General features: G+C 44.8%; 3 protein-coding genes across 5 annotated transcripts in view; 2 read left to right on the plus strand and 1 right to left on the minus strand.

The window, feature by feature from the left end:
- The window catches only part of cabin1 (calcineurin binding protein 1), a 44,920-nt gene extending 40,692 nt beyond the window's left edge, over positions 1-4,228 (minus strand). Inside the window, exons 1-9 of the mRNA XM_080004348.1 lie at positions 4,106-4,228; positions 3,392-3,446; positions 3,187-3,279; positions 2,982-3,095; positions 2,712-2,846; positions 2,434-2,614; positions 1,154-1,283; positions 908-1,057; positions 309-619 (exon numbers count right to left, since the gene is read on the minus strand). Of these exons, the coding sequence (XP_079860474.1) occupies positions 309-619; positions 908-1,057; positions 1,154-1,283; positions 2,434-2,614; positions 2,712-2,846; positions 2,982-3,095; positions 3,187-3,279; positions 3,392-3,394 (1,117 nt within the window). The 5' untranslated portion in view covers positions 3,395-3,446; positions 4,106-4,228. The remainder of the gene's footprint in view (positions 1-308; positions 620-907; positions 1,058-1,153; positions 1,284-2,433; positions 2,615-2,711; positions 2,847-2,981; positions 3,096-3,186; positions 3,280-3,391; positions 3,447-4,105) is intronic.
- A 2,250-nt stretch (positions 4,229-6,478) lies between these two features.
- Positions 6,479-8,623, plus strand: LOC307233064 (neurofilament light polypeptide-like; the record flags this gene model as incomplete). The annotated part of the gene is made up of 4 exons (XM_080004276.1): positions 6,479-7,540; positions 7,707-7,831; positions 7,954-8,297; positions 8,409-8,623. 4 exons carry the CDS (start codon positions 6,479-6,481, stop codon positions 8,621-8,623), a joined length of 1,746 nt encoding a protein of 581 aa, XP_079860402.1.
- A 6,340-nt stretch (positions 8,624-14,963) lies between these two features.
- The window catches only part of dock5 (dedicator of cytokinesis 5), a 28,044-nt gene continuing 21,659 nt past the window's right edge, over positions 14,964-21,348 (plus strand). For all 3 annotated transcript variants that reach the window (XR_013844240.1, XM_080003569.1, XM_080003570.1), the window contains exons 1-4: positions 14,964-15,100; positions 20,828-20,911; positions 21,123-21,163; positions 21,268-21,323. Coding sequence is in view for 2 of the 3 variants with exons in the window: in XM_080003569.1 (XP_079859695.1) it covers positions 15,058-15,100; positions 20,828-20,911; positions 21,123-21,163; positions 21,268-21,323 (224 nt within the window). In the remaining variant the exon portion in view is untranslated. The remainder of the gene's footprint in view (positions 15,101-20,827; positions 20,912-21,122; positions 21,164-21,267; positions 21,324-21,348) is intronic.

Raw genomic sequence — 21,348 nt, forward strand, 5'->3', positions numbered from 1 at the left:
AGAATGAAGCACAGAGAGCATCAGTTTGTGGCAATATTAATGGAACTCTTGTCATTACTGGCGATTTGATATATTTTTTTTTTTGTTAAATATACTTTGTGTCACCTTCCTTTCAATATTGCAGTGTTCATTTACAATGTGATATAAGCACTGCAGCCATGACGTTCTATACACCTACAGGCAGACCTGTAGTAATTTATTTTGCCAATTTACCACAATATCTGTTAGATAGAAAAAAAAAAATACATACAATGGCAAAAATAATAATAAAATAAAGCCATTGAAAAAGGCCAAAGAAAAGCACAAACCGAGGGGAGCAACGGCGGTGGTGACCTCTACAGTTGTCTGGCTGGTAGCGATTTCGGCCATAGTACTGGGCTGGGGCAAGGCTGGCGGCTCAGGAAGGACCACAGGGGGCAGCGACGAGCTGGGGCTGCTGCTACTGGGTATGGTGGTCTGGCTGGCGCTGACTGGGCTGCTGGGCTGGGGAAAGTTCTGAAGGCAGTTGGGGTCGCGGTACTCTGACAAGTCGATCCTGTGGCCGAGGCTCGGACACGGTGGTTCACATGTGGTCTGGTGTCTATACATGGCAAGGAGGCTCTCGCCCACGTGCTTCCACCTAAGGAAGAATACAAACGAGTGATATTTCATTAAAGGAAAAATATTTCTCCAGTATGACAGAATATGCCCTGCTGGGATGGTGAGGAAAATCGTACAAAAAGAGGCTTGTGATTGGGTAAAGGCTTGTAAAGGCAGTCTTGCAAGTTGTCTTAGGCAGGCGTTGATCATGTGAAGAAGTATTCATGGATTTAACCTCAGAAATAGATTGGGTTCCTCTAATTAATAGAAATGTTAGTGTTATAACTGTTTGGACAGCGGAGAGGAACAATGGCCAAATGGCACTTACGAGAAACAGCGTATGGGCTGAACCAAGACCAGGTCGGGCTTCGGTTCATGGCGAGAAAGAGCCTGTCTGCGCTTCCGCAACTCTAGCGCCTCCTGCACGATGGCCAGGCTCTCCTCCTCTTCCACATCCACATAGTGAATAGACACGTCGCTGCACACAGACACAGCAGAGAAAGATTTGTTCAATGAAGTGCGTGGGGCGACTGCAGCATTTCTGAAATGCTGAGCCGAGCGGCCAGGGCTTCACCATTTTGTGAACATCTGCATGGTGTCCCTCTTCAGGCAGGGCTGCTCCTCGAAGATCTTCTCCTTTAACACCAGCCCTTTGGTGTAACAGTGATCCTTCTCCAGGGCTTTGGAGATGAAACACAGACAGCCTGGACAAACACACACAGACAGTCATGGCCTGCATTTAACACCTGAATTAACTTCATTAACTGAAAGTTAAGAGGAAACTCTTCAATAAAATAAAATAATTACCGCTTACTGATATGTTCTACACCATACATATAAGGGAGCTATGGATAGGTATTTCAAATTTTGAAATGACCACTGTCTATCAATACCAATTCTTATCGATCATGTCTTACTCCTTTCCATAGTTAATTTGTCAAACTGAGGCTAATCATGTTCTTCCTGGACATTAATAACTAATAGACTTAACAGAGATATTGTTCACATATTAAACTCTGTCATGCCAACTGAACTATTCGCTCTCTTAATGATAATATAAACAACATAATTTCAAGCCAAAAATAACCTCACATCATTATTATGATAATTACACACAGTGACCTTGCCATGTAAAGTTGACGATAAAACACTGCTGCGGTTTAAGATCAAATAATTAACGTTACCTTGGTTTCGAATGAAAAACAAAAATTTAACTTGGAATGGTTATGACTGTTTATAATGACCATATGTTTAGTTTTTGTTTTCAAGGGGAGAGCTCAGAACAGCACACCATGGGGAAAGATTTTCATCGACATGATTCAAATTCAGTGAGTAAGAGATTAATAAGTGTGATTCACATTCACTTATCTGTATGAAGAATGTTAAAAAAAAACACCACTAACAATGTTTTTCCGTGTCTTGAAATAAATGTTTGAGATTGCACACAGAAGACATTGCACTCAAAAACAAACCAAAAAAACAAATTGACAGACAGCCAACCAGTCAGCTCTGTAAAAAACTAATTTTCATAATAGTGCAAGTATATCAGCTCTCTCAGAACAAATGTAGCATCAGACCAGAGTCTGTTCTTTTGTTCTGTTCTTTTGACATCTGTTCTGTAATTTGTTTCTTAGAAATCTTGTTTAATATAATGGTAAATAGGCACCAGATTGGAACATGCTTTCTTATCCTAGGCAAGTTTTGAAACACATACAATTGTTGACATTAAATTGCCAATAAATTTGACTGTCAAACACGGATAGCAGCAGAGTTTGTCCATCAGCCTATCCATAGTTTGATTCTAACAAGTCAGGAACTGACACCAAATTGGGTCCGGTTCTCGGTAAGACTTACAGCTGTAGTCAGTGAGGGTGTAGAGAACAGTTATGAGGTTGTCCAGACAGGGCCAGTGGTCCGGGTTACAGTGCAAGCCCTCCTCGAAGGCGTGCCGCGCCAGGGGGATGCGCACCAGGCGCACGGCCACCTGCCCAATCTTGTACCACATGTTTACATCCGTGGAGTCCAACATGACCGCCTGGAAAGAGAACATATCAAGAAATATGTCACACCGTGATGGACTTTCATAACACAGAATGAGACACAATAAATGTACCATTGTAATTTTATTTTACCTCCAAGTAAAACTCCATAGCTGTCTCCAAGTCATCTCGTAATGCAGCTAAACTGGCCAGGTTTTTAAAAGTGGAGTATTTTAGCATCAGCCCAGGATGTTTGAGACCCACGCTCTGATCCTCTGACAGCATGGCCTATAACATTAAAGAACACATTCCATCTGGTTCCAAAGTGTGACACAATTTTACAATGTACAGAGATGAAGGACATAGATGAATGTAACAAATTCACACGCCTGTCACCACCCGGCATGCTTAAGAATGGAATACCTCTTTGAGCAGAGGAGTCTTAAGGAGTTCATGATAGGCCTTGGCTGACTCCTCAAACTTGTCATGTTTTTGAAGATCTAAAGCTTTGTGATATAACGCAAAAGCCTCAGCCTCCTGCAGAAAATTATAATGCAAGTCAGCAACGTTAAAAGAGTATGAGTACACAGGGCAGTGCTTTAGTCAGGCAACGCGCTTCTGTTTATACCTGAGCCTCCTTAGTCTGACTCTTTCGACTTCTCAGGGGGTCTTGAGACTCATCGGCAGCTGTTGAAGCCGCGTTCAACGCAGCTATCCGGATCTACAGAGACAGGAAAAAGAAATTGACACAAGTAAGTTGTGGTAAACCGAGCTAGTGACTGATCTGATGTGTGTGCATCAGACACTGAGATAGTAGTCGTGCAAGGCCTTACCATTTTAATATGAAGTCGATCTCCCAACTTTAATCACAGTGGCTTTCGGAAGGAGCTACAGAAGTGTTAGGAGACGACAGATGGTCAGAGAACGAGGCTTAAATTGTACGCGTCATTTTTTATTGAGACCAACCAGGCTGACCTCAACTAACCTGCAATTGATGAGCAACGTCAATAGATATCTACATTAGATAGGCACGTCATTCATCTCCGGAGGGGAATTGCGTCACAGCACCACCCATCAAAACAATAAGCATTATTTATATATATATATATATATATATATATATATATATATATATATATATATATATATATATATCAAAACGCATAGAGCCAAAAATAATCACTTTTCAATCAGTTTTCGAAAAATAATATACAAATCACACAAAAAGGGGGGAAAATGGCAATATTCAAATGTGTGTAGTGTACACAATGAAAGTCGACCGGCTCTTGGATACCTTGATGGTTTAACCCATCTAATGTGGTCTGGAACGAAGCTACCGCAGCACTGAGGCTAACCGGCCCCGAGCAAGCAGCGGCACAACCGCTCTAAGCGGCTGAAACCACTGACGATGCCCGGTGCATCTGAAGCAACTCTCGTCGGTTGAAATGGACGCTGTTTGCAAGCCTGGCCGGCAGCGGCGACTCGGCTAAGCGGCTAACTTACCGCTAGCCTCGCCGGGAGACCGCCACCAAGCTCACGCCACTTACCGGCCGCATTGCCCACATTGTCGCTGCGTGCGCGATGGGACTCGGAAGACGGTGCGGACATTGTCTTTTAGTTGAGACGTGGTTTTGCAAAACGCAAGTTCAAAACTTCATCTGCCATCTCCGTCCTTTTGTTGTTGTCACCGGCAGCGCTTCACGTCACCGGTCTTACCGCAGCAGCCAGTGCCGCCCGACCTTACTCCCACTGTAAAGTAAGAGCGTACCTTATTGGCCAATACTTTTGCGATGGGATTCAAATCGCCAATAAGAAACGGTGATATTTGGCGAAGCCCCACACCTCGCACGAAGCACGCTGGACACGATGTTTCGCTCTTTTTCGTCCTTTCCCGTGGATGCGTACTTCCCGGTGTTACCTATTACCTACCTTTTTGTATCGCAACACTGTTTTAATTTATCGTGATGTATTCACGTAATATTGTTAGGCCCCGGTGTGTTTTTGACAGTGTGAATTGTTGATACAGGGCTTCACTGTCCGCCTGTCCGCCTGTCAAATATTATGTTTATGATATTGCATTTTTCTTAATATATTATAACAAATAGGAAAAAGATATATTCGAATAAGAGTCAGGCCGGTCTCGTACATAGATGGCCTCAATATGTGCATAATGAATCGAGCTATATGGTTGATTCAAGTTTATTTTATACACCGGTGGGTTGCATGCGGGTCAAAATGATTTGTCTCCCGAACAATTTAGCCCTAGTCCCCACGTTGTTTTGTGATACGTTTATAGACTAACGGATTTCAAAATAAAAGCGACGTCCCGGGAACGACAGTTCGCCTTCATTTAGTCAGTCCATAATGAATGGATGAACACAGGGAAATAAATACATGAAATAATAAATAAATCAAAGGAACACATAAACAAAGATGTAAATACACAAATACATAAAAGTGCATAAATAACTCCATACAACAAAATGAATAATTATTAAATAATAAGTAAAACGAATAATAGCGGAGAAATAATAACTATGGCCCGAGGGTTGTATTTCAGATTAGAATTAAAAGGAAAACGCTCTGCTTCCACAGACCGATTCCTTTTCAGAATGACGGCCGACGACCTCATAGGTCACTCAGATTCCGCCACCGTTTCCATATCCGTCTTTGGGCACCACTACTCTCCTCTTATAAGAGGGAGGGAAGTTCAAGGTCGAAGGTGTTTATTTCTCACGTCCATAGACAGTGCATACGGGAATACTTGCATGCAGTGGGATGACGAGTCGCCCGCCTTCAACTTTGAATCTGAGTTTCTTGATGCTGTCTGCCGCGACACGTTGAGGGGGTCTGCTGCTCATTCTGAAGCTCAATTGGTCTTTGGTCTCTGAAATCGGAGGGAACACCGCCCATATTTGACACTTTAGAGGGCTTTCAATTTGAAAATCAACATCAGAATGTGCTGATATTGTCTGACATTATGAGTTTGTATATTATACTATGGTATGGTACCATTATTCTGAAGTTAAATTGGTCTTCGGAAACAGAAAGTTACAATTTGCAGTTGTTTTTCTACTATTAATTGTATTTATTATTTTATAGTTATTCTTTTTTTTTTTTTTATGTAGTTATTTGTGTGTTTTTGTTTGTTTGTTTATGTATTCATTCATTCATTATTGAGTGACTGACTGAATCAATGTGAAATCTCGTTCACTGAAACGTCGCTTTTACTTTGAAATCAGCTCTTACGCGCTCTTACCGTAATGCCTTAGTATAAACACGTGCCGCAAAACAACGTGGGGGCTGTTTGACCGTGTTTTTCGACTGAAGGCTGGCTTGGCTGCAGTGTAGTATTACTTGCTGCACGGTGACTCGTATTCTCGGCATGGTAGCGCCACTAGGGGGCAAGAGCTCATCGTAATCCAGAAAACTGCATAGTCAATAAACTGCAGCCTATTTAACCGACACTCAACTAAATTGCTTTACACAAGTCTTCTGCATTGGGTTTCAATCGTGCAGCAGTGTCGCAATCTTTCATTTCTTGGGATTCTTTTTTTTAATTGTGATTATCATTGATCTGAGAAATATCACCATTTGTCCTCACCGAAGGTGAAATATGTAATCACATTATTTTCAAGGAGAATGATCGGTGAAACCGTTTTTCTTTGTCCTCACTGACCCTGTCCATTGCAGTGTCTTGTTGCTCCACCACATCCTCACCCCACCCCACCCCACCCCATCTCTCTCAGTGCTGAGACTGGCTGGTCGGCGCTATCATCGATTCCTTTCGTCAGCACACCAACAAAAAAGGGCTTACGTCACAGTCATTACGGGCGCTATAAAAGCTGGGGTAATGCAGATTCCCCTGTGCAGTCAGCATGGCTACATTCTCAGGAGTAGAGCAGCCTGCCCCACGACTCATGAGTCATCTTGGTTACGACCCTTACTTCCCTTCCTCTTATAAGAGGAAAGAGATGGTGCACAAAGGAGGATATGGAAAGAGTGGAGGAATAGGATCCAAGTTCATGTATTCTAGCGTTTCCGCACCTCTCTCTTCCTATGGCTCGGCACGCAGAATATATCCGACGCACAGCCGAACCGTCTCCGGCTCTGCCTTCGTGCCGCTCTCCGCGACTCGCACCGAACTCAACCTGAACCAGGCGGCACAGGTCAGCACCGAGTTCAAGACCCTGAGGACCAAGGAGAAAGCCCAGCTGCAGGACCTGAATGATCGCTTTGCCAACTTCATCGATCGGGTCCATGAGCTGGAGCAACAGAGAAAAGTGCTGGAGACAGAGCTCCTGGTCCTCAGGCAGAAGCACGCAGAGCCTTCCAACCTCCGGGCTCTCTACGAACACGAAATACGGCAGCTCAGGGCAGCTGTGGAGGAGGCCTGTCAGGAGAAGCAGGCTGCCCAGAGTCACAGGGACCAGATGGAAGCGGTACTGGGAAACCTGCAAGGCCGCTACGAAGAGCAAGTGCTTGCCAGGGAAGAGGCGGAGGGCAGATTCATGGATGCCAGGAAGGGGTCAGACAAGGTCGTGCTGGGTCAGGCTGAGCTTGAGAAAAGAATCGGGACCCTGTTAGATGAGCTAGCGTTCCTGAAGGGCCTCCATGAGAGCGAGATAGCAGAACTTCAGGCCCAGGTACAGTATAGTGCCCATGTGTCAGTTGAGATGGAAGTTGCCAAGCCCGACCTGTCCACCGCTCTCCGGGACATTCGAGTCCAATATGAGAAATTGTCCCAACACAACCAACAGTCAGTCGAGGAGTGGTTCAGCAGTAAGGTGAATGTGATGACAGTTGACACGGCTCGGAACACAGACAATGCCCGCGCTGCCAAAGATGAGGTCCAAGAGTACCGCAGGCAGCTCAAAGCCAGGGATCTGGAGATTGAAGCCTGCCGTGAGATGAACCACGCCCTGGAGGGCCAACTGCAGAACATGCAGCAGGATCAAAGTGCTGAGATCTCAGAACTGCAGGTATGAGCTGAAAGGCACTCAACAAAGATTAAGGTCTCCACTTTCGCATTTTGCTTTGAATTGATCTCTATTTCTTCTTAATAATTTAGGCAAATCCATCTGTTTTCAACAGCTTACAGTACATACCTAACATTGGGTTCAATCACATTTACTTCTCTTTTTTCAGCTTGCAACTGTTCAACTGGAGGAAGAACTGAGTAAAAACAAGAATGATATGGCTCGTTACTTGAAGGAATATCAGGACCTCCTGAACGTGAAGATGGCTCTGGATATTGAGATTGCGGCATACAGGTCGGTTTGATGAAAGAAAAAGGGAATTCCATGAATGAAAAGATAATAATTCAATACGTGCGTTGAGGGTGTTTGTTTCGAATGTATTACATTAACCACTCTGTTATCCCTCCCTCTCTCAGGAAGCTGCTCGAAGGGGAGGAGAATCGATTGAGCGTGGGAGGACCGGTGCCCACCCTCTATACTTCCACATCCTATGGGTATCCTCTGCAATCTCAGCTGAGCTTTGCAAGCCCCTCTCTGCTCAGCTTCCGCCTGCAGGGTTCCTCGTTTTCCACAGAGGAGGTGATATCTGCGAGCCATGCACGTCGGGCTGAGGCCAGCCCTACTCGAGAGGAGGAGGCGGAGGAGGAGGAGGAGGAGGAGGCAGAAGAGGAGGTAGAGGAAGAGAAACAGGAGGAGAAACAGGGAGGAGAAGAAGAAGAAGAAGAAGAAGAAGAAGAAGAGAGAGAGGGAGATGGAGAAGGTTTGTGTTCCCATTCCACTTCATGTATACATTGGTGTTGATAGTATGTTGTTTTTGATATTATTTAGCCACAGGAATAAATCGAGAAATGCCTCCCTCGACTTCTCCCAGATGACGCAGAGGAAGAGGCCGAGGGAGAAGAAGGAGCAGAAGATGGTGTCGAGCAGGAGGCGGGAGAGGGGAGCCAACCTGAAGGAGAGACAGAACCCGATGAAAAAGAGGAAGGGGGCGACGCCGGAGACGCTAAAGTGGAGGGCGGAGATGGTGAAGTAGCGGGGAAGGCAACTCAAGAGATAAATGGAAAACCCCAAGATAAAAATGTTTAAATGAACATTCCGAATGATGCCTGATTCTGAGGGGATGTCTTCTGTGGTGCTCTATATACAGAGATGTTCAGTCGGTGCAATACAAAAAGGAAATGGAAATCTCTAGAAATCAGAAGGCCTTAAGTTGATATGAATTATAAGTGAGGCAGAGCATGTCCACATGCACGCATAATCTACCAGCAAAGAAATGAAGCAATTCAAAAGTCATTCAATGGAACTGGCTCATTTGAAAGACAATATGTGAAAAGTGTTTAGAGTAATAAAAAGAAAAATGAAGCTCTGCTGTGTGGCACTGTGCTTGCAAATACCTGTGTGCTTTACTGACACCACAATATGCCTAAATGTCGAAATTCAAAGTTTGAAGCGCCTTATCTGAATTCTCACCCAAACGGGTATCAAATACTGTATATGCTGCGTTTACCTGCAATAAAGCCTCAGAAAAATGAACCCCAACACTGGTTTGAGTTTGATTAATTCATATTGCTTTGCAGCAAATACCACGAGGAATGATGTGACGGTAAAATCTTAACCATGAATTAATCCGACTCCTTGATCCAAGTCTGAAGTTTCGAAATGCAGGAATATAAATCTGTTTTACATGACTATAATGCAAAGAAACCCCTAGAACCTTATTAGCTTGTTTCTTATATTTCAATCATGCTTGCAGCATAACGGCCCTCACCGGCTGCAATTTTAATGAAAGTTGATGGTCGAGTTATGCAAGGTACACGCCGGCCTAAATGCGCGAGGAAGGCGCTTATGTGCTGCAGCACGGTTGAAAAATTGGCAAGCGTGAGTCATTTCTGGCCTCTCCCTGTCGGGTGATAGGGTTTCCAAACCAGACTTATAGAACAAATCACAATATTCTGTGTGAGGCAAAGTGTTCTCCCACCTGTCCTCGGCAATTAAATCAGTAACGCAGCACTCCCATTCATGCCACACGTACAAATATAAGAAATAAAATCGCTCCGGTGTGCCGCCGGTTCTCTCTGTCCCGCGGTGTCCGTAGTCAGTGTGTGTATACTGAGCTGACGCCGCTGTTTTCTTTTTGTTTTTTTTTATTTTGTTTTGTTTTTTATCTCCTCCTGCCTCCTCATCCTCGGGCCACATCATCGGCCGTAAATCAGGGTCCCACTGAAAGTCTGTATGACTCAGCTCAGACCGCTGCACCAAAGAAACTGGCTGGGTGTCAATTGATGGAGGACAGAGGGAGAGAGCAATTTCATTAGAGTGAGGGAAAGGGAGACAGCGGGGGGTGGTTGAGGGCGGAGGGGGGGGTGAGAAGAAGGGAAAAACGACGCAACAGCGGGAGAGGGGGGGTTGGAAAATATCTCTCCGCAATAAACCTTGGCTGAGGACAGACTTTTTACCCTGCAAATAGGTAGTGAGACCGGGGGCGTACCTTCAGGCATCTGCAGAGACACAATCCCTATAGCACGCAAACGAACCCCCCCCAACCCCCCCGACCCACGCCCACGCAAACACTCGGCTTGCAGGAGTCGGAGGTTTTTCCGACGGTTGCACTGGAATATCTTAACGTTTCCGCGCACGCACACAAAAAAAAGTGTGCAGAAACGCCAAAATGTGTGCAGAAACACCACCGCCCGGAATGGTCTTCCCCCCCGCTTCCTCGTCTATTCTCCCTCCCTGTCCTCGGTTAGCCCCTCTCCGAGCCAGACCGTAATCTCCCGGGGGATTCTAGTCCACTTAATATAATCATTATTATTCCTGATGTGAAATGATTTAGGCTCCACTTCAACCGGCGTGCCGTTGGAAGGGGACGGCTACGCTGTTGTGTGTACTAAAGCGCCGCTATATCCTTTATTTCGATGTAAAGGCTGACTGGGGGAGGGAGAGAGAGAGAGAGAGAGAGAGAGAGAGGGAGGGAGGGAGAGGGAGAGAGGCTGGCGGAAAGACGGATGGAGGCAGCATCGAAGAAGAAAAAGACCCGAGTTATATAAGACGCCGTGTGATGTGCTTCACGGGCTGCATCGCGGCTTTTCCTTTCGAAGCTCCGGGGGGTCAGGGCGGCAGTGACGGTGGTGAAGTATGGGTTACCCCACAGGCTGTACCCCGCAGAAAGTATCTGTTGCATATTATTCCTGTCGGCGCTGTGCCGGAATCTCCCACCATCTTGATGGAATACAATGCGCCAGGAGGGGCCGCGGCTGCGCTACTGCCCTGCCAACACCGCAGTTATCATCCCACCCGCGATGTATGACTGATTACGGCGTGAGACGTTGAGAGCATCTACATTTCCTCAGAGTATAGTCATAACAGGCGCGCATTACATTACATTGAATGTTTTTATTATTTTATGTGACGAGAAGGCTGTGAGGGATGACGACTTGCATTTGAAACCGGGGGGAACAGCAGCACGGCGGCGGGGTTAGCATTGCCGTGTTTTTGTGGCAAGGAAACGGAAAAGCTGGGGGATTTAAGATTCGCAGGGTCCGCACGCTGTTTGGCCGCGGGCCTGCTGTCAGACGAGCAGCATATCAATCATAGCATACACTACTTGGAATGATGGTTGCCTTGGTATTTTTCGCCCACCTGACGGAGGGGTCATCTGGTGCAGTAATCAGATTTATGCGGCAAGTTGCAGAGTTTAAGGCCCCTGCGATAGCAGTGAAATCGATTTTCTGTCCATTACAGCCTCGCCACCCATCCTGGTCATCCGCTATACGCGCAGGATGAATATGCACTAACATTAGAAACCGCGGCGGAATCAGGAAAACGTGATCACAAAGCACTGACGTATCCGTCGAAGCGAAAGACGCTTTCCCCTTTGGAAGAGCGGTGATCGTCCTGATAACGGGTTTATGCGCGTGGGTGCGCATCTGCTCCTCTCACAGGGGGTCGTAGGCACCAGCCATGTTCCAAATACACACAAAAAAGACAAACAAAAAAAAAAACATACATTCAGTGCATTCGTGTAATTCAGTGGTACCTCGATTTACGACTGTAATTCGTTCTAGAATAACGGTCGTATGTTAAAACAGTCGTATGTCGAAGCAGTTTTTCACATTTAAATGATGAAATCATGAAGGGTGAAAATAAACAAAATACACAGCACAAACGAAAAAAATATGGATAAGCCACGAACTACGTGCGCACACCGATGTAGGTCGCCCGCTGACTGACTGCTACGGCCGCCGACGCGCCAACTGCCAATTTCCACGCTCGTATCTTGGAGCAGTCGGTCGCAAGTCGATACAAATTTTTCGCGACCATAGCTCCTCGCATCTTGGACTAGTCGTAAGTAGACGCAGTCGTAAGTCGAGGTACCAGTATTCGACTTCCGTGGTGAGGCGGTGTTAAGTGGGAGTCGCAGCTCCCTCTGCTGACTGCCTCACATCCACCGCAGAGAACCTAATGAGGCTACGAGACCTCAGGTTGTCCAGAAAATAAAAAAAGCACCACAATCTGCGGCCTAATTTAAAAAAATATTTATATATATATATATATATATATATATAGTATTCCACAAGCATATGGTGTTGTTTTTTTATGACTCAGACTGACTTTTCATCTACCATCAAACTCCCCGGGGTGGCCACCGAACTCATCAAACGGAATCAAGCCACAAAGCCTGTGCGGCGACGCGATGTCCCTAAAACTGTCGGAGAGGAGGTGCACTTGGAAAGATCAAAGTCAACGGAGAGGCGTGTGAGGCAGGAAAAACTGAACCCGACACCAGCATCAGAAAGCACGTTTCTTTTTGGCTTTCTTTTCCACGAAGGGATATTTAGTTTGGATTTACTCACACATCCTCCCAAGGCCGACCGGCCGCACAGTAGATAACGATTATGAGGAGACACAAAGAGATCGATGTGGAACGATCGTCGAAAGGGTGTTTGCAGCACTGTCTACATCGTACTATCGAGCATTATAAAAGCACGGCATCTGTGCAGGGGACTATATCAATAACTTTGAGGAAGGCACCGCAGCGGAGCCCAGACGCACTGCAAGACACGCAGACGAAGACGCCGTAAACTCGGACGAGAGGAGGGTTGGTTTCATTTGCAAATGAAAAGAAACAACACGTCATCTTGTCGTGCGTGTGTGTGTGTGTGTGTGTGTGTGTGTGTGGCACTCTGTAAAACTTGGTAGTTTGTTTGGGGGGCTTTCACTTCGCATGCACCGTCTCAAATTGTTTTGACACCACCCAGTTAGGGCATTTAACCCCGGATTCCGTTCGAGTGGCACTGTCTGCCGCCGTCGTTTGGCTTAGCGCAGTATTTACAGCGACGGAACCCACCGGTCTGACGCTGGTCCGGTTCACTTTCCCATGCCAGGAAATGACAATAAACAAAATATAAAATCAAATGAATACATGCCCCCCCCCCCCCCCCCCCAAATGTGGTCAACGCTGACATTCACATCATTATTAATACCGTCTGTCTAATTGCTGATTCTGCTTGTCCGTCCTTGCTCAGGGAAATGGCTAATTTCCATTTGGTCTCTGTCAGAGGACACACAAATGAATCATGAAAAATGCCTTGGTCTTAATATAATGGCTCCCTGAGTCTGAGCCTTGTAGACGTGTTCAACAGCTCATAACATTTTTTCATTGTTGGCTTATTTATTCGTACCTGGCTCCGTTTCAAATACAAAAACAACCATAGACACGGGGCAACTGCAACGGATAGAGCGCTGACTTCAATTTATATTTGAGAGGTCATGGAACGTACGATGTCACTTTCTTTTAGGTTGTTTTTTTTTTTTGTAGGGAAATGCCATTTCTATGTTTCTTTCCCAACGCAAAACATGACTTTAAATATTCCTCCCGAGCCGGCAATGCATGTCAGTTACACAAAACAGTCAGGGGGTGGCAGTGTAATATTCCTTTTTACACGGCTATCGCTTTTCCCTTATCTGCATTTTGATAATAATGTGAGTTATGCTATTTGAGTTCTACCTAAAACCAAATGTGGAAGCCACCCTTCCATCCGTGCAGTAACCAGGGGTCAAACGGAAAATTCTGATTTAAACGGTTTGATAATCGTTTAAGCTCCAATAAACACCAATTACTGGAGAAAAAAAAAAAAAAAAAATGGAGACAGCTCTCCCCTTCTCTCTGGCACACGCAAACCACAGCACGACTCAAAGCAAAGCCTGTGTCAACAGCAACAAATGATCGTTGTTTTTTCTTTTGCACTTTGAAAAAAATAAAAATAAGAGGGCTGTCGGAAGTTTGGATGGAACATTTATTTGTCAAAGTTTGCCAAAATCAAACCCTTTAAACTGACTGACCAACCACGTGCTTAAAGTAGGTCACTGTATATTTTGCGCCCAAACTGAATTCCTCCAAATCCTCATCATTTCTGATGGGGCAAAGTCATAGCTTTTTTTTTTTTTTTTTGCAAACAACAAAGACACTGCAGGGTGGCTGGATGTTACTGACAGCACCATTTGGCTGACCAGTGGCACCAGGAATGATGGGGGAGGTCATGTGGAACACCAGGGCCAGCCAGCAGCTGTAAATTACTTTATTAGTCAGGGGGCGGTGTGGGTGTTGATGATATATCGACTAGACATCCAGAACAATCGCACATAAAGTTAATGATAACCTTGGACAATTAAACGTGGATGAGTTCCGAAAATGATTTTGTCCCAAGCGGTGGCCTTTAAGTCCTTATGAATGTCTGAGTTGGCCGGATGACACTACTAGCCCAAGAACTCCTTCCACACGCGTGGAGCAGCCAATTTTGATTTCGAGGTCGGGGGTTGGTGAGGCTCTTCCGACTTTCCGAGTCGGATATCCGACTTTGGGACGGGGGTTCCAGTTGAAATTTCCCACTGGGAACCTGGAAAATCAGACTTCACACAGAACGCAGCATAACGACAGCTAGCCATTCCGGTTGATCAAATTCCTGTGGCCGCCTTTCAACAACCGTTGCTGGTGGACCCAACCACCAACAATGTAAAACAGCATAGGAAACAATTGGATGTATTTGCATTGCATTGAGGATACAATGCAAATACATAGAATTGCTGTTTCTTATGAACTGCCGGCTTAAAAAAAAAAAAAGTATAACAGATCTTTTATTTTAACAAAATAAAAGATCTCACGGATTACCACTTTAAGTAGAGCAATAATCAACCCATATTTTAGCCAAACGCGACTGATAATGTTCTTATTGGAGCACATTCAACAATTGCGGCAATACTGTTTTGTTTAGTCCGGATTTTGGAGTTAAACCATGAGTTTAAAGGAAATATTTACGATTTTTCCCTGGAGACGGTGTGGCTACGCCTCTCCCCCAATCCCAGTCGGTCCCAGGCTCCAGTCCTCCCCTCCCCCTGCTCCAAGGCATGATGGCGGAACTGTAAAAACTTCGGGACGAGTGAAGTGAACCACCAGCTCAAATTATTTATGTATTTATTCACTCAAATATAGATTTATATATGTATATTTTCCCACATGCGCAATGACCCGCTGGATACCGACTAAAAAAGAGAAATATGGCGTCGGTAAGTTTCTTTAAAAAAAATAAAATGAAAGTTGTACGTTTGTTGCGGCTGGGAAGCTCGCCGTGTGGCGGACGTAGCTCCAGCTACTAGGGATCGTTCCACTGGGTATTATTTATGTGTGTTTTGCCGTCCCGTTGTTGCTAAACGCGAATAAATAGCAGCGCCGTGTCAGCGGCAGACGCGCGTTCGCTCCTTAAACGCCGCGTTCCGTGGCGGGGTTTTAAAAATGTACTATTATTCAGCGTTTAATGAGATGTGAAACTTGTGTTGGTGTTTGTTTGTTTCTTTTTTTGTCGCTCTTATCCGTTCGAGAAAACAAAGCGGTTTCTGGTCGCGGAGGCTGGACGCGAGTAACGTTACCGTCCCGGTACCGTGTGTGTGCGTGTGTGTGTGTGTGTGTGTGTGTGTGCGTGCGCCAGGTAGGCCTCCACACGCCCTCAAGGTAAATCCGTTGCTGTCAATGTGTTTACACCAGGGTGTGTGCAGCTCCTTAAAAAGAATTAAAAATGGCTACAAGTCTGCCTGTTTTTTTCCGAATATTAAGGGCCTTCAAACGAATTGAATAGTTTTACATTTCGAATCGCCTCAACGTAAACATTGCGTCCGATTTGTTGGGAGCGTTGCGTCTCTTTTTGGGTCAAAACCAGTCACTTTCTGCGGCACCAGAAGCAACGTCTCGGACGTTATAGAGACCCCCCCCCCCCCCCGAGTCTACCACCGAACCCACCGAGAGGCCATTTGTCCCAAGAAATCAAGTCTGAAGTCCCGTTAAAAAAATGTGTCTGACAAACCGAGCCGCAGACTCCCTGGGCTCAAAGCTCCCATTTAGAGCCGGCTGAACGCTGCATGCGACGGCGGCCCGGAGCCATCCCTGCATCGAAGGCTTTGGAGCTGGGGATAGAGAATACACTCATTGTCCACATCGTCCTCTGGGCACATACATTTGTTTTCTAAAAGTCTAACCGCGCTGCCGCTGCCCTTACCGGGGCTCTCAAGAACTAATGCAGAACTACTCAGATGTTGGGAGTAAACATTGTTTCAGGAAAGGAATTCCACCCCAGTTTACAGGACTCTTAATCCCTCTGGCGTTTAGCTGACCCCCTCACTTTCTCCCCCCCCCCCCCCCAAAAAATGCTGGATATATACTTTAGAAAATGTTCTTTCTTTTCTTGGACTTAATCCCATTGACTATGCAATTTACTAGAGAAATGGGCCTGGTGTCGCTAACCAAGCACTTAATCCTTTAAACTCAACCCCAACCCTGTAAGGAATCTGTTTGATTTTTTTCATTATTATCTTTTTTTTCCCGAAATCATACCAACACAGCGACCCGGTGTTCACGTGCATGACGAACAGGGTTTAAAAAGCAAACAGGGGTCTAAAGGTTTCCGAAAATATACACCTCACAGGGGGAGGGAAAAGTTTATGCTAAAGCGTTAACATATCCTGATTTATAAAGGTGGATTTACGGCGCCACTAAAACCAGAACGGCTCAACCTCTTAGAGTTTGACTACCGGGGGACACATGACGTCTGAACGCTGTCAAATAAGGTGCGGGCGTGGTCGGAGGAAGGGGCGTGCGTGGCCCGCGTGAGATGGAGGATGTTCAGGCTGATGAAGGCGAGGGAAGTTGCCCGCAGAGGAAAGTCATTTTTTACCGGGCTTCAACAGCGGAGAGGGAGCACGCTGCGGTTCCCGTCCACCGTTGCACATCCTTATCAGATTATTCGTGATCGCATACTGATTATGTGACTTTGCTGGATTTTTTTTTTTCTTTTCTTTTTTTTGGCCCGGCTCCCTGCTTTGCGAGGAGTTCCTCAAAGTCCACCGTGCCGCCGTCCTTGGCGGTGATGGATCGAGTACGGGGTGTAAAAAATGTAGAAATTATGTGAAGGATGACTTGGGTACGGTGGCATAACAATTAATTTGAGGACAAGGCAGGGTGATGCACTGTATTTAGATTTAAACTCCGCCCTCGCTGAGAGTATTCCCTCATTACCTTTCAACTGAGCCCCGGCCGTTACTCTGAGTTGTTGATGTAGAAGGTCAAGGGAGCCGTTATGTCACTGTTTTTTTTTTTTTTATTGGTAGCTCTATACATGCAGAATAATCGTCAACCCCAAAGGCGTTGATGCTGTATGTCTTGTTACATATTTAATCTCATAATGAACATTATTATATCTTGTGGGTTAATGGTATAACAGTACAATAGTATTAAAGAGGGAAATAGGCAGAGGTGTCCTGAATTGATGCCACCGTGATTCTTGGGTGCCTACTTTGATCCTGCAATTATTTACTGTTTACTTTTTAACACTATGAAAACCCATCTTTACCCCAAAGTGAAGGCACCCATCTTAACTCATACTTCTCTAGATTAACGCACAGTATGAGTCAAGTCAGTCATTATAGATACAGAGACGCTGACAATAAAATAAATGCATTGTATTTTCTTTGTTGACAATGATGTGTCAACAAATGACTCGCACCAGTAACAAGTAAATTTTAATTGAGGAGTTAGTACTACTTGTCCCTCTCCCATCCCTAAATCGTACGGAAGAAATTCTATGGCTTAAACAACTTTGTATTCTTGGTGGGTCATGATTTATCCTATTGAGGGAAGGAATCTGGATTTCAAAATATTTTTATTTAATGCCCAATAAACCCAAATCCGGTTATAGTCATGTTTTAACACGCAAATGGCAAACCCCAGCAGCTCGGTCCTTCTTGTCTCGTCGCTATTACCGTCTGACAAGCTGTCCCTGTTTAATGAAAACAAATCTGAAAAATAGCTGAGCAGCCCCTGCTCCGCAGATCGCAATCAATAAATTTTGATATTTTTGTCCTTCAATGTCAAGCTTAATTGGTGCCAGAAATAGCCCGAGCACTGTCTACAGACCCTGTTTCAGGAGTTAATGAGCTGGTCAAATTCTTTAATATTTGAGATATGATTTCAAGCCTTTGCTATTTAATGATAATGCTGTTACGATTTCCTCGCCATTCTATTCTAAATTTAATTGGCTGAATTGAGTATTGCATAGTACAACCATTTTAGAAGCAGGATATCACATTATTGTAATTTTATTCTACCTCCACTTGAGGTAGAATCCTTGACTTTGAACTTTCAGAAGACACTTCATGATTCATTGATGACTTTTGAGGCCTCGTCATCTGAAGCGTAGTTTAAGATCTTTGGACAGAACCTTTTTGGCTGTCTAGTTGGTAGATTGAGGGGGAAAAGGCTTTTCCAGCAGGAGCTTAATGTTTTGAAATGACCTGCCTGAAGAGATTTGGCTCAAAAAACAAACCTTAATACACTTGCATTTACCTAATGATTCTTGCACAGATGCCTTTACTCACGTCGGTAATGCATGAATACATTAAAAATTGATAATGCTGTAAACAAGTGCATTTAATTGGCTCTCTATTGTTTCATTCACCACTTGTAGACTGAAGAAAATTCTGTAGTTCAGGGTGAAGGGCTGTCAGTTCCAATTGATCTTACTTTAAATGTGGCATATGAAAATGTTCTGACAATAATTCATTCATTATTTATGTCATCATTACTTTTGTTGTGAAATAAACCATCTGTTGATTGAAGCAGAACTAATTTGGCAGAAACCATGCGTTCCCAGGTGTCAATGGCTTCATTCACTCAGTTGATTTTCTTAGACCCTTCAAATGCGTCATCTGATTGTGTATTTTATAACATTGGTTGTCCAATTTTGGGTGTCTGCTTGATTATTTGTTATCACAGTAACCTATTATTACGAGCCTTGATTGGACTTGCGTCTGGATATTGTTTGAGCTTTTTAGCCTGCAAATATGAATTCATATATTTATTTATGATCCAAACAGTAAATTGTGATTTTCATTTGTGTTTTATTTGAATGAGAATAAAAAGCCACCAGAACAGTAGTGCACACATTAATTCAGAGACTCTCTGCCTTATCGTAATCTCACAAGAGCAGCTGTAGTTCCAATATTTTTGGGTGTTTACACGGAACTGCAAAAATCGTATGTCATGGCATTGCACCATTGAGCTGTTCAGCTGGGGCCCAAGCTGTTGCTATTAGTTGTGACGGTGTGGCATCCCGGTCCTCTCGAGCGCATTATATCCACTGGCACATCGTCCTGCCGTAGCTTGGCCCGCGCGCCGTGTCGGCCTTGTGAATGGACCATTGTCACTCTTTGCCCTGACCGGAGGCAGATGTCATTTCTTTAGTGCCCGTTTTGTAAGGGCATTCTTTGCGCCTCCACACGGGTGTCCAAAAGAAAATGAAAAATATTTTTGCACAGGGTGTCAATAAAATTTTAAGAAAATCATTTGTGTTATTTTAGCCCGAAGAGCCTCCAATTGATGTGTACAATGTAGTTTGTTTGATCAATAAATACAAAGGAATCTCCTAGTGTCACAACATTGAAAAAGAAAGCTCTAAAATCCTGGTACTGTATGTGCATGGAGGATTTCAGAGTTAGGTGCTATTTCGAGTAATCTGTGCCGTGGATATTTCCAACAACATTGAAAGCCTGGGATGGGCCGAGCCTAATATTTTCAGAGCCCAAGGGCCGACGAAGCAAAGACGAAGCACGCTTAGTGCTTGACCTAAAACATAATCAGTGCTTAGTCTTTCTGATGCAGAATATGTGTTGAAGAAAGTTGGAAGTTCTATCAATGAGCGGTTGTTGTGAGAGAGGAGGGGAGTCGCGTTCTTTTTTTTTTTGTCAGTCATATTTGGTATTCAGACTGAGGTGTGATAAGCTGAGCCCGTTGGAGCGTGCTGTGAAATCTAGCCTCCAGCAACAAGGATTATCACCATGCAAGTCAAGGCAGCGCTCCACTTGTAGTTCTACTGTCTCAAGCACTGAGGAATGTGCGCCTGTGCCATATTGCAACTCCCTTCAAGTCATGACAAAGACCTGAGCTACAGTGTTGTTTGGGAAGGTTTTTCTGCCTCTCTTTTGCAATGCCATCCTGGCCTTGTGCGTCTGCCTGTCTGCTTACGCAGGCATATTATCTTTTTCCGCAAGATCACTCCCACACAAATAGACAAGAGATGGAGCCGCCTCCGGGAAAGATCCCGGGATATAGCAAATGCCGGACGATCACTCTGGGAGGGGGCAGGGTTCAGTGATGATCCAATCTGCAAGCAACAGGCTGGCTACAACCTCGCTGTTGATCAGCGCCCTCATTGACTCAATGAGTCATTTACTCTGAAGTCAAACTCAAACTATGTTGGTTCCCTTCAACTTCTATCGGTCTCGCTGTGGATATTGCGACCGGCCTGGAAATGAGTTGCTGCAAAGCAGTCAATTTTCGAAACTGCAGAACGTGGCCTTAGGGCACGAGTCGCAATCCACAATCATTACAACTATTTTGAAGCTTGAGTCACACAGGCACACACATGGTGTGAAAACACCCTCTTAATGGTTTTTAATAAGAATAAGACTCTGGCTTTCTGGGGGGGATGACAGAATAATGGATTTATTTATTTGTTTATTTATCCATTTCAACTGAGTGAGCATAAACATTTGATCCACAGCTTCAGAAACACCCCACACATTTTTATCTACGCACTGCAGTAACAGAAGGGATTTGTCCAATATCCCTTTCACACTCGGAACTTATTTACTGTATGGAATGTGTATTCTCAATAATTGGACTGTGCTTTTCTCTCTCTTTCTCCCTCTCTCCCACTTTCACTCACTCACTCACTCACTCTCTCACAGCAATCTACAACTATGATCACAGAGGTGAGCAGGAGCTGTGTCTCCAAGTGGGGGACACTGTGCACATCCTCGAGACATTTGAAGGTAAGTGGCATGAGCCAAAAGTAGCTTCCTGCTCCTTAAAAGCTGCCACAGGAATTACAGATGACATGTGGGTGATCGATATATTACACCTCATAAAAACGAGCCTGTAATTTACAAGGTGGCCCCACCTACATCCCTCATCTCATTCACCACCTCTTTCCTTCTGTAACATTGTGATCTCTCCCTCTATCTTTACCCCCCCCCCCCCCAGGCTGGTACAGGGGCTATACACTACGGCACAAATCACAGAGGGTATGTGCAGCATCAGACCTATGTCACCGCGTAAGCAATATTAAAGGCCTGTTTTGCGCAAATGTATCTATACAATTTATTTATACAATTCTCTCTTTCCCCAGGGCATCTTCCCGGCTTCCTACATCCACCTTAAAGAGGCCACAGTTGAGGGGATAGGGTGAGATCATGAATCCCATAAAACA

Source organism: Zeus faber, assembly GCF_960531495.2.
Source record: "Zeus faber genome assembly, chromosome: 7".
Lineage (NCBI taxonomy): Eukaryota > Metazoa > Chordata > Actinopteri > Zeiformes > Zeidae > Zeus > Zeus faber.